The sequence below is a fragment of the Gorilla gorilla genome, chromosome 1 (assembly GCF_029281585.2).
Source record: "Gorilla gorilla gorilla isolate KB3781 chromosome 1, NHGRI_mGorGor1-v2.1_pri, whole genome shotgun sequence".
Taxonomy (NCBI): Eukaryota; Metazoa; Chordata; class Mammalia; order Primates; family Hominidae; genus Gorilla; species Gorilla gorilla.
The window spans coordinates 177,726,074-177,738,764 of NC_073224.2; the positions used below are offsets into that span (position 1 = coordinate 177,726,074).

The window sequence follows — 12,691 nt, forward strand, 5'->3', positions numbered from 1 at the left end:
TGAGTGTTGTGAGCACACAGTGAGGCAGTGGTATGAGTGTGCAGTGGTGCAAGTGGTGTGTGTGTGCAGTGTGAGGCAGTGGTGTGAATGTGCAGTGGTGTGAGTGTTGTGAGCACACAGTGTGAGGCAGTGGTGTGAGTGTGCAGTGTTGCGAGTGGTGTGTGTGCAGTGTGAGGCAGTGGTGTGAATGTGCAGTGGTATGAGTGTTGTTGAGTGCACAGTGTGAGGCAGTGGTATGAGTGTGCAGTGGTGTGAGTGTACAGTGCACAGTGTGAGGCAGTGGTGTGAGTGGGCAGTGGTGTGAATGTGCAGTGTGAGGCAGTGGAATGAGTGCAGTGGTGTGTGTGCAGTGGTGAGTGTTGTGAGTGTGAGGCAGTGGTGTGAGTGTGCAGTGGTGTGAGTGTTGTGAGTGTGAGGCAGTGGTGTGAGTAGTGTGAGTGTACAGTGCACAGTGTGAGGCAGTGGTGTGAGTGTGCAGTGGTGTGAGTGTGCAGTGGTGTGTGTTGTGAGTGTGAGGCAGTAGTGTAAGTGTGCAGTGGTGTGAGTGTGCAGTGGTGTGAGTGGTGTGAGTGTGAGGCAGTGGTGTGAGTAGTGTGAGTGTACAGTGCACAGTGTGAGGCAGTGGTGTGAGTGTGCAGGCCAGGGCCCATTTCCTCTGGGTGTTCTCTCCTTTACCCAAGCACTGCTGCCTGAAGTGATGGGTCACACTGAGGAAGTGGAGCCCATGGATATGCACAAGAAAGCAGGCCGGGGGCTCAGAGGCGCTTCCCATGCGTCATTAAGCAATGCACCATGAGTGTCTGTCATCAAACTCTGTGGCTTAGGCTCACGATGGCCCTGTGGTTTGAGAGGACTGTGGGCAGAGCGTGAAAATCGTGTAGAATGGGAACTGAAGGTTCTATTCCCAGGACCCTCATCTGTGAGATATTAGGCAAGTCAGTTTGATGCTCAGGGCCTCTGTTTCTTCATCAGTAAGATGAAGGTGGTGGATGGCATGTTTCCATTCTTCTCAAACCCTGACGTTTAATTCTGTAGTCATTACTGTTTTTCTTGAAGTGTACCTCTGGGTCAAGAGACTGAAAACAAGAAAATACGCATTGGCTCCTTCACACCTTCATGGCTTACAGAGATTTAAACACATAGTGATTCTACTTTTAATCAAGGGATATTGGCACAGACACATTTTCCCAAGTTATGAGAGCAGCTGTAAGACCCATGGTGGAACAACCCGTAAGCATTTTTAAAAGCCATTTTGCTCTCCTTTGCAAAAGAGCCCTAGAAGTAAAAACGATCAATTCATCAGTGTTTATTTCTTATCCAACTCATTTTTGTTATTTTATCTTAGCTGATTTGACAAATAGTTGTTCCCTAAAGAACCAATATGTAAGGCCAGGGCCAGTGTCTCACGCCTGTAATCCCAGTACTTTGGGAGGCCAAGACAGGTGGATCACTTGAGCCCAGGAGTTTGAGACCAGCCTGGGCAATATGGCAAAACCCTGTCTCTACAAAAAAATACAAAAAATTAGCCTGGCGTGGTGGCACGCGCCTGTAGTCCTAGCTACTCAGAGGCTGAGGTGGGAGAATCACCTGAGCCCCAGAGGTTGAGGCTGCAGTGAGCTGTGATTGCACCACTGCACTCCAGCCTTAGCGCTAGAGTGAGATCCTGTCACAAAAACACAGAGAAAAGAAAAAAGAACCAATATGTGATGGGGATGTTGATCAAAACTCCTGTCACTTATTCTTAATTGAATTATCGAACTAAGGTCTTTCTTAGCTCTTCATTCAAAATCCACCACTCGGCCGGGCGCAGTGGCTCACGCCTGTAATCCCAGCACTTTGGAAGGCCAAGATGGACGGATCACCTGAGGTCAAGAGTTCAAGACCAGGCTGGCCAACATGGCAAAACCCTGTCTCTACTAAAATACAAAAATTAGCTGGGTGTGGTGGCCCGCGCCTATAATCCCAGCTACTTGGGAGGCTGAGGCAGGAGAATTGCTTGAACCCAGGAGGTGGAGGTTACAGCAAGCTGAGATCATACAACTGCACTCCAGCCTGGGCCACAGAGCGAGACTCTGTCTCAAAAGAAACCAACCAACCAAGCAAACGGACAAAAACAAAAAACAAAATCCACCCCTCTGTTCCTTAATGTTAGGATCTTTCTCCAGATTTTCTTGAAGATCCCATGGATAAAGGAGATACTCTGATTTATTAAAGTGTTTCAGCCACAAAAGATTCCACTGATTCTGCTCTAGAAAAGTGATCAGAGGATATGCAAGCCTGGCACCACACCCATGTTAAGATCAAAGCACCGGATACTGTCTCCCTTGCCCCCATCTTAGAGGAAGAAGCAGGTGTGTAAGGACCTCACTCTGTAGAGCCATGGAAGGTAAGGGGCCAGTCCCCTTTTACTCCTATTTTATAACAGGACAAGTAAGGATCAAAAAGGTTGTATGACTTCCAAGGTCCCACAGCTGAGTCAGTGATTTTATTTATTTATTTATTTTTATTTTTATTTTTTAATTTGAGACGGAGTTTCGCTCTTGTTGCCCAGGCTGGAGTGCAGTGGTGAACTCACACACAACCTCCACCTCCCGGGTTCAAGCGATTCTCCTGCCTCAGCCTCCTGAGTAGCTGGGATTACAGGCCTGAGCCACCATGCCCGGCTAATTTTGTATTTTTAGTAGAGACAGGGTTTCTCCATGTTGGTCAAGCTGGTCTTGAACTCCCAACCTCAGGTGATATACCTGCCTCGGCCTCCCAAAGTGTTGGGATTACAGGCGAGAGCTGCCACGCCTGGCCGAGCCAGGGATTAAACTGTGTCACATCGATTCAGTGACTCCCAAGTCTAGGACTCTTCCCAGCATGAGTGTGCAATCATTCATCATAATCACTTCTCAATAGCTTCTCTTCCCCATTAGGTAAATACCCTTTAAACACTGAGCTCATGTCACACACAAGAGTTGATGTCATTGGCTCTGGAACTCTTCTCGTTCGTGGTGCCAGAGGAGCTGAATGCTGCAGATAGCAGGGTCCTGCCGTGGGTTCTTAAACCATTTACTTTCAAGGTCCTTGCAAAGCTTAAAAGCCAAACATGTCAAGCACACCTGTTTGGGTTTTATTTCAAGCATAAATTGGAGATGTTGTTTGTCTTCGCAGGCATGTTTCCCATTAGTAAGATGTTGCGATTTTCCAGCTATGCCTATTAAACACACACAGGTGTCCTGGTGGAGTCCGGGGAAAGGTCATTGTGGGCTGGCTGTGTGAGGGGGAAGGAGAGGGACTTTGTAATTGTGCGCATACCAGGGGTGTGAGCTAAACTTCTTACTGGGGGGTGTGAGCTAAACTTCCCGCAGACTCAAACTTTTTCCAGTTAAGTGCCTTGTTACTGGTTACTAGGCTGTCCTCCCAGTCTTCCTTTCCACTCCCAGAGGGGGCTGATCGCACAAGTACAAAGTATGTTGCTGCATTCATAACCCCACCAGCTCTGAGCCCTTCAGGAATAAATCACATGGCAAGCTGGAGGGAGCTGCAGGGACAGAGGCCAAAGCTGTCTTTCCTTGTGTAAGGGAGGAACTCTTGCTGGTCGGGGAACCTCTTGGAATTGGTCTCTTTTGGGGTTTCAGAGGCAAAGCTTGAACACCATCAGTCAAGAGTGGTTCCGCGTCTCCAGCCGGAAGTCGTCTAGCCCTGCCGTGGTGGCCTCCTACCTCCACGAGGTCCAACCTCACTCCCCACACTTCCTGAAGCTGCTTGTCAACTTGGCCGATCGCAACGGGAACACGGCCCTTCACTACAGCGTGTCCCACTCCAACTTCCCCATCGCGAAGCTGCTGCTGGAGACAGGTCAGAAGTGGTTGCATTCATACAGTCTGGGTCCCTCCTTGAAGAGCAGGGCAATTTTTAAAATTTTTTTCAAAAATTTCAATAGCTTTAAAGGTACAAGTGGTTTTTGGTTACATGGATGAATTGTACAGTGGTGAAGTCTGGTCTTGTAGTATACCCATCACCCAAATAGCATACATGGTACCCAATAGGTAGCTTTTCCTCACTGCCTTCCGCCCTCCCCTCTTCTGACTCTCTGGTATAATTGTCCATTATGCCACTCTGTATGTCTTCGTGTACCTGTGGCTTAGCTCCCATTTAAATGAGAACATGCAGTATTTGGTTTTCCATTCTTGAGTACTTCACTTAGAATAATGACCTCCAGTTCCATCCAAGTTGCTGCAAAAGACATTGTTTTGTTCTTTTTTCTGGCTGAGTAGTATTCCGTGGAATGTATGTATGTGTGTCTGTGCATATACGTATATATAACATTTTATTATATGTATATGTATGTATACGTTATATATTTATTTTATATATATATATAACATTTTCCTTATCCACTCATTGGTTGACGGGCATTTAGGTTGATTCCATGTCTTTGCAATTGTGGATTGTGCTGTGATAGCATATAAATGCAGGTGTCTTTTTGATGGAATGACTTGAAGGGCAATTCTTGTACCACATTTCTTTCTGGCAAGGAAATGCTTCACTGTTGAAAGTTCCCTCTGTGTTCCAGGAACTGGACTAGCCCACTTTGCCTGTGTTTGCCTCATTTGTTCTTCACAGCATTCCTGTGATGTGGGTATTGTTCTCATGTTGCAGCTAAGGAAACTGAGGCTCAAGAGTTATAAAACTTGCTCAGGTTACAGCGCTGGTCAAGGGTAGAGTCAGGTTTTGTACTCAGTCTGTCCACCTCCAGAGCTACATACCTTACTGCCTCTAGGGAAAATGGCATTTTCCCATCTTCAGAAGATACTTTTTAACAAAGGTCATGGCTCCATTTGACCAATTTGACTCAACTTGATTCATTCATCTTTCATTAGATATTTATTGACTACACATGAGGTCCATACTGGCTACTACCAGGGATGCAAAGGTGAGCTAGGTGAGCCCTGTGCTTCTTGGGAGCTCACAGCCTAGCAATTGGGATGGAGCTGGATGGTGGCTCATGAAAGAGAGATAGAGAATGCGATTTAGGAACTGAAATGAGAGCGTGTCTAGTTCAGGGAGCGGCAAAGGTGCACTGGAGCAGGTAGGGCTCCAGCAGGCAGACAGTCTTCCAGGCAGAAGGAACTCCATGGAGGTTAGACAGGGAAAAATGCCTGGAGACTAGAAAGCTTCTAGTTTGGATGGGATGGGAATTAAGGTTGGAAGGGTGAGTTGGAGCCACCACATAGAGAAATGGAAGACCTGGAGTGCCAGGCTGAACCCTGCTTGGAAGGTCCCAGGAAGTCAGTGTAGATTTTTTTGTAGGAAACTCCATAACCAGGGTAATTCTCTAAAAGAGTCATTTGACAGTAGGGGTGGCTTAGTGAAGGGAGCAGGAGAGGAGGTGGCAGGGCAGACAGGAGGCCATTGCAGAGGTCCACAGAGAGGTAGTGAGGGCTTGTAATAGGTGAGGATAGTAGGAACCAAACAGCAAAAAGCCATTGGGAGGTCAGGCATGGTGGCTCACGCCTGTAATCCCAGCACTTTGGGAGGCCGAAGCGGGTGGATCATTTGAGGTCAGAAGCTCAAGACCAGCCTGGCCAACATGGTGAAACCCTCTCTCTATTAAAAATACAAAAAGTAGCTGGGTGGTAGTGACGCATGCCTGTAATCCTAGCTACTCAGGAGGCTGAAGCAGGAGAATAACTTGAGCATGGGGTGGGTGAGGGTTTCAGTGAGCTGAGATAGCACCAGTGCACTCCAGCCTGGGCAACAGAGAGAGACCCTGTCTCAAAAAAAAAAAAAAAAAGCCATTGGGAAAGTAGTGCCGGACTGGTGAGGTGAGTTGGAGCTCTCTGTCAAGCCTGGATGGTTGAGAAGGCAGTGGGCTGCAAGAGGAGAAGGACCAAATGTGGAGGAAGCAGAAAGGATAATTCAGTTTGGGGCAGATTTTTAGTTTCCAGTGGATCATCTCTGCGGAGATGTGCAAAGGCTATTGAGAATTCCAGATGCAAAATGAAAGGGCAACAGAGCTTTGGGTGGGGCGAGCCAGAGCACATGCAATGAGGCCTTTAGGAGAGGAGGCCTCTTTTGCTCTTGGTTATCCTGTGCAGAGAGAGAGAGAGAGCACGTCAGTGGAGGAGACCTAGGCAGTCGTGTGATAACTAGAAGAAATGAGAGGATTGTGGCTGATGGGGAAGAACAGCCCATGAAAAACAAAGATTGTCAACTGTGTCAGATTCTGCAGGGTCCCTGAAGGATGATGCCTGGGTTTGGCAGATGGAGGGGACGGAGAGTGCCACTGGTGACTTTGGAGACAGCTGCTTTAGGGGCATGTTGGGAGGAAACCAGCTAGCAGAGTGGAAGGAGCAAAGCGACAGGCTTGGGGAAGGCAGCGATGGGGTGTCTTGGCTGAAGGAGGTGGGAGAGCCTTCGGAGAGTTGGTTTTGTGTGTTTGTTTGGGGAGAGGAGCTCTGAACATATTTTTTGACTGAGAAGAAGCATCCAAGAAAGAAGAGGAACAGATAAGGTGGGGGACGGAGACAGGGAATGAGAGACAGAGAGACAGACAAAGAGAGAGATGGAGAGGAAGAGAATGAGAGACAGAGACAGGCAGAAAAGGAGAGAGAGGGAGAGAAGAAGGAAGAGATAGAGACTGACAGAGAATCAGAGACAGAGAGAAGGAGGAAGGTGAAAGATACAAAAGAGAGAAGCCACTTGGCAAAGCAAGGTCTGGGAGGAGCCGGGAAAGCCTGGACTCCACAGCGGAGGCAGGTGAGGGCAGCCGAGGCAAGACGCTGGGCTATTCATTTCTCTGAGATGGAAGCAAAAAAAGGAGAAAGTGGGTAACAGTGCGGAGAGATGTTGAGGAGAGCAGGGAGGTGGAGGCCACTGGCCTCAGATGGCCTCGATCTCCTCAGGAAAGTGAGAGTAGAATCAGGGTTACAGACTGGAAAGGGGTAGTTAACAGTCAATCAAAGACAGGTGCATGATGAGGCTGAGCGAAAGTGCATGGGCCTTGGTCAAATGTCATCTATGAGTTTAGAAAGGCTGTATGGGGCTGTCTAGCAGGGTACATACAAGAGGTATAAAACCCCAAATGATCCCCACAGATGTGGCCTTCTGCTAAGTATTTAGCACCTGCTAAATATAATTTAAATTTATGATAAATTATATTTATAAATTATATTAATTATAAATTATATTGTCTTTATAATTATAAATATAATTTACATAATAATGAATATAATTATTTCATTTAATAATAAAAATTTATTATTAGAATAGGATGATTATCCCTCTTTATAGACCATGAAAGTGACATTCAGAAAAGTCAGCAAACTTGCCCTAGATCACCCAATAACTAAGTGTGCTACCAGGGTTTAAAGTCAATACTGGTCCAGGCGCGGTGGCTCACGCCTATAATCCCAGCACTTTGGGAGGCTGAGGCGGGTGAACCGCTTAGGCTCAGAGGTTCGAGACCAGCCTGAGCAACATGGTGAAACCCCATCTCTACCAAAAATAACAAAGATTAGCCAGGCGTGATGGCACACGCCTGTGGTCCCAGCTACTCAGGAGGCTGAGGTGGGAGGATCTCTTGAACCCAGGAAGTTGAGGCTGCAGTGAGCCGTGATCACACCACTGCACTGCAGTGTGAGTGACAGAGCGAGACCTGGACTCAAAAAAAAAAAAAAGAGAGAAAAGTCGGTCCCTTTCCTCTTTTCATTTCTGCCATCTAGGAGGTAGAGCATAACTCTTCTTTTTTATTTTATTTTATTTTATTTTATTTTATTTTATTTTTTATTGATCATTCTTGGGTGTTTCTCGCAGAGGGGGATTTGGCAGGGTCATAGGACAATCGTGGAAGGAAGGTCAGCAGATAAACAAGTGAACAAAGGTCTCTGGTTTTCCTAGGCAGAGGGCCCTGTGGCCTTCCGCAGTGTTTGTGTCCCTGGGTACTTGAGATTAGGGAGTGGTGATGACTCTTAATGAGCATGCTGCCTTCAAGCATCTGTTTAACAAAGCACATCTTGCACCGCCCTTAATCCATTTAACCCTGAGTGGACACAGCACATGTTTCAGAGAGCACAGGGTTGGGGGTAAGGTCATAGATCAACAGGATCCCAAGGCAGAAGAATTTTTCTTAGTACAGAACAAAATGAAAAGTCTCCCATGTCTACCTCCCTCTACACAGACACAGCAACCATCCGATTTCTCAATCTTTTCCCCACCTTTCCCCCCTTTCTATTCCACAAAACCGCCATTGTCATCATGGCCCGTTCTCAATGAGCTGTTGGGTACACCTTCCAGACGGGGTGGTGGCCGGGCAGAGGGGCTCCTCACTTCCCAGCAGGGGCGGCCGGGCAGAGGCGCCCCTCACCTCCCGGACGGGGCGGCTGGCCGGGCGGGGGGCTGACCCCCCCACCTCCCTCCCGGACGGGGCGGCTGGCCGGGCGGGGGGCTGACTCCCCCACCTCCCTCCCGGATGGGGCGGCTGGCCAGGCAGAGGGGCTCCTCACTTCCCAGTAGGGGCGGCCGGGCAGAGGCGCCCCTCACCTCCCGGACGGGGCGGCTGGCCGGGCGGGGGGCTGACCCCCCCACCTCCCTCCCGGACGGGGCGGCTGGCCGGGCGGAGGGGCTCCTCACTTCCCAGTAGGGGCGGCCCTCACCTCCCGGATGGGGCGGCTGGCCGGGCAGGGGGCTGACTCCCCACCTCCCTCCCGGACGGGGTGGCTGCTGGGCGGAGACGCTCCTCACTTCCCAGATGGGGTGGCAGCCGGGCGGAGGGGCTCCTCACTTCTCAGATGGGGCGGCTGCCGGGCGGAGGGGCTCCTCACTTCTCAGATGGGGTGGCTGCTGGGCGGAGGGTCTCCTCACTTTTCCGGGCAGAGACGCTCCTCACCTCCCAGACGGGGTCGCGGCTGGACCGAGGCGCTCCTCACATCCCAGATGGGGCGGCGGGGCAGAGGCGCTCCCCACATCTCAGACGATGGGCGGCCGGGCAGAGACGCTCCTCACTTCCTAGATGGGATGGCGGCCGGGAAGACGTGCTCCTCACTTCCTAGGTGGGATGGCGGCCGGGCAGAGACGCTCCTCACTTTCCAGACTGGGCAGCCAGGCAGAGGGGCTCCTCGCATCCCAGACGATGGGCGGCCAGGCAGAGACGCTCCTCACTTCCCAGACGGGGTGGCGTCCGGGCAGAGGCTGCAATCTCGGCACTTTGGGGGGCCAAGGCAGGCGGCTGGGAGGTGGAGGTTGTAGTGAGCCGAGATCACGCCACTGCACTCCAGCCTGGGCACCATTGAGCACTGAGTGAACGAGACTCCGTCTGCAATCCCGGCACCTCGGGAGGCTGAGGCTGGCGGATCACTCGCGGTTATGAGCTGGAGACCAGCCCGGCCAACACAGCGAAACCCCGTCTCCACCAAAAAAATACGAAAACCAGTCAGGCGTGGCGGCGCGCACCTGCAATCGCAGGCACTCGACAGGCTGAGTCAGGAGAATCAGGCAGGGAGGTTGCAGTGAGGCGAGATGGCAGCAGCACAGTCCAGCTTCGGTTCGGCATGAGAGGGAGACCGTGGAAAGAGAGGGAGAGGGTTCGGCATGAGAGGGAAACCGTGGAAAGGAGGGAGAGGGAGAGGGAGAGGGAGATGGAGAGCCCTCTTTGCCTTAATTCAGATTATAATCATCTCTCATACTAGTTTCTCCGCAAAAGTCATAACTCTTCTTTTAGGAGGCCTCAGGTGGGAATTTAAATGAACATCAAAAGTCTGAATTTAGGATCCAACGGCTTTCCCTAACTTGGGTCCTGTCTGGCTGAAATCCCTCCTGTGGCCTCCTATTGCTCTTAGCATGAGAGGTGGCTTCTTCAGCCTGGCCTTCAGGACCCCACCTGCCCTGGCTCCCACCTGCCTGGGCCATCTCTGCTGCCGCCACGCTCTCCTCCTTCCCTCCACTCCAGCCACGCTGCCCTCACTCACCAAGGTCATTCCCTCCTGGGATTTTTGTATTTGCCTTCTACCTGGACTCTTCCCCCTGAGGCTCTTCTTGTGACTGGCTCCTTCTCGTCATTCAAGTCACAGCCCCAATGTCACCTCCTCAGAAGTCTTCCTGGTGCCTCTGTCTAAAGTGGCTGCCCCTACCTCTCTCTAGGGGAGAAGCCTCTTTCTTTCTTGAGACACTCTTTGCTTTTCATTTCTACCCAACAGAATGTTAATTCACTCAAAAGGGGCTCCTGTCTGTCTTGTCTGTTTCCCTAACACCTAGACCAGTTCCTGGTTCCTAGTAGGTGTTGAGTGAAAACGTCTGTTAAATGAATGAGCGATGGATGACTCTCGGGAGCTAGGTTAAATTCCAGTAAACTTCCAAGTCTTCAAAATTCTGCTAAGCAGCTTTGAGTCTCTTCAGCTGAACGGGAAAGGCAACGTACATAATGACAGCCTGAAGTTGTTTCTGATTTTCACATCATCAAAAGAAGATTAAATTATAGCTAACAGTGAGCTGATGTTATTGATTTCAGTTCTTCATGGATGCATGGATACCATCAAAATGGTAGATCAATTGAGAAAGGCACATAATTAAATGGAGCATGGCTCTGTGTTCTGTTACTGTATTCAACGTTAGGAGCCATCAGTGTAGAATGTGAATAAAGCAGCTACTGCTTTTTCAGTGTCATCCTCATCCCAGACACTGGGCTTAGTGTGATACACATATACACTGTCATGTACAATCCTTGCAGGAATTGTGAAGCAGATCTTAATTGCCTTTTCCAGTGAGGAAACTGAGGCTCAGAGATGTCAGGTAATGCAGTGAAGGTCACAGAGCCTGTAAGAAGCTAATCCAGAATTCAAACCAAGATCGATCAGTCTCTTAATCTGGGCTTTTTCTACTACCCTATCTATGCTTCTGGGACACTGAGACTTTGGGAACATCCATTATGTGCATGAAGAATCCAAAGACCGGTAACATATGGCCCTTGTCTTTAGGTAGCTCACAGTCTTGTAGCCTGTTAGAAGTTTCTGGGTGGGCCAGGCCAGGACAGAGAAGAGACAGCTAAAATTTGGGTGGTATAAATATCTGCTGATGCTAAGAATTCACTTAATACTCGACTTTAAAGTGGTTTGGAAACTTTTCCCTTTAACATAGTGAAATAGCTAAATAGCATAAAGGTAAAGTAAGAAGGGGGTTGGGGAGAATGGGTTGAGAGAGTCGTTACTTTCTCTCATCTGTAGAAGGGATATTGAGGATGACAGATCTGTCACACTCCCAAACCTGGGGTGTCCTTAGAAGCAGTCATTAAGCATCCAGAAAAAAAAAATTACAAACTGTAAAGGGCTGTACAGAAGTGACTCATTATTGAGAATAGAGCCAGAGTGCACCTCTGCCGGCTCAACCCCAAGTGATCCATCCTTTATTTTGCCAAATGCCCTTGCAGGGCTTATTGAGTCAGAGGATGCTCTGTCGAGAGCCTTGCTCCTCTGTCACCTCCAGGGAGAGTTGGCTTTGCTGCCTGATGGCTGCTCTGAAGCATCTTCTGTAAAGTCCTGGGTCCTGGCAGGATGCAGTGGCTCACACCTGTAATCCTAGCACTTTGAGAAGCCAAGGCAGGTGGATCACCTGAGATTAGGAGTTCAAGACCATCCTGGCCAACATGGCGAAACCCCATCTCTACTAAAAATACAAAAATTAGCCGGGCGTGGTGGCTCATGCCTGTAATCCCAGCTACTTGGGAGGCTGAGGGAGGAGAATCGCTTGAACCCAGGAGGCGGAGGTTACAGTGAGCCAAGATCACACCACTGCACTCCAACCTGGGCAACAGAGTGAGACTCCATCTCAAAAATAATAAGTAAATAAATAAAATCCTGGGTCCTTAGCCCCTCCTAGTCCCTTTCCTGAGCCCCTGAGCAGGTGTCAGATCTCATTCTACTGAGCTAAAAATCATGCTTCTAAAGAGATAAAAGAGAACTGATAAGCTGAGTCTCCTTTACACATCTTAAAATCAAACAGAAAATAATCAAGGTGTAGAAATAAAGTTATTAATAAGGTAGTGCAAACGTTCACTTCCGTATCAGGACAGAGCTATGAGGTGATGTATGGAGTTGTTATTTAGCTTCCATCACCTACCGGCTCATGGCAGTGGTCCAAGGAGCTTGAGGGAAAACTGCTGATAAATGAGGCAGACTGATGCCTCTGTCTCCACTGACGGCCTGGTATTATCATGGCACACTTCTGAAAAATTGTTTGAAAAATTATGGGGTAGCCAGGCACGGCGGCTCATGCCTGTAATCCCAGCACTTTGGGAGGCCGAGGTGCGCGGATCACCTGAGGTCGGGAGTTCGAGACCAACCTGACCAACATGGAGAAACCCCATCTCTACTAAAACTACAAAAATTAGTGGGGCATGATGGCTCATGCCTGTAATCCCAGCTATTCAGGCTGAGGCAGGAAAATTGCTTAAACCTGGGAGGCAGAGATCGCAGTGAGCTGAGATAGCAGCATTGCACTACAGCCTGGGCAACAAGAGTGAAACTCCATCTAGAAAAAAAAAAAAAAGAAAGGAAAATTGTGGGGTGGAGGGAATATCAAACAAATGTTGCTTTTTTCCACTTGCACAGAACTAGCAAATAGCACTAATTGACTTTTTTTCATAAACCATATTTTTACAATGAATACCTAAACCTTATTAGAATATCATTCTGGACAATAATAGTAATAACAG

General features: G+C 49.0%; 1 protein-coding gene across 2 annotated transcripts in view; it reads left to right on the forward strand.

Annotated features, from left to right (window-relative positions):
- The window catches only part of KANK4 (KN motif and ankyrin repeat domains 4), an 87,788-nt gene that overhangs the window by 55,968 nt on the left and 19,129 nt on the right, over positions 1–12,691 (forward strand). For both annotated transcript variants that reach the window (XM_055362759.2, XM_019019134.3), the window contains exon 7: positions 3,624–3,843. In XM_055362759.2, the coding sequence (XP_055218734.1) occupies positions 3,624–3,843 (220 nt within the window). The remainder of the gene's footprint in view (positions 1–3,623; positions 3,844–12,691) is intronic.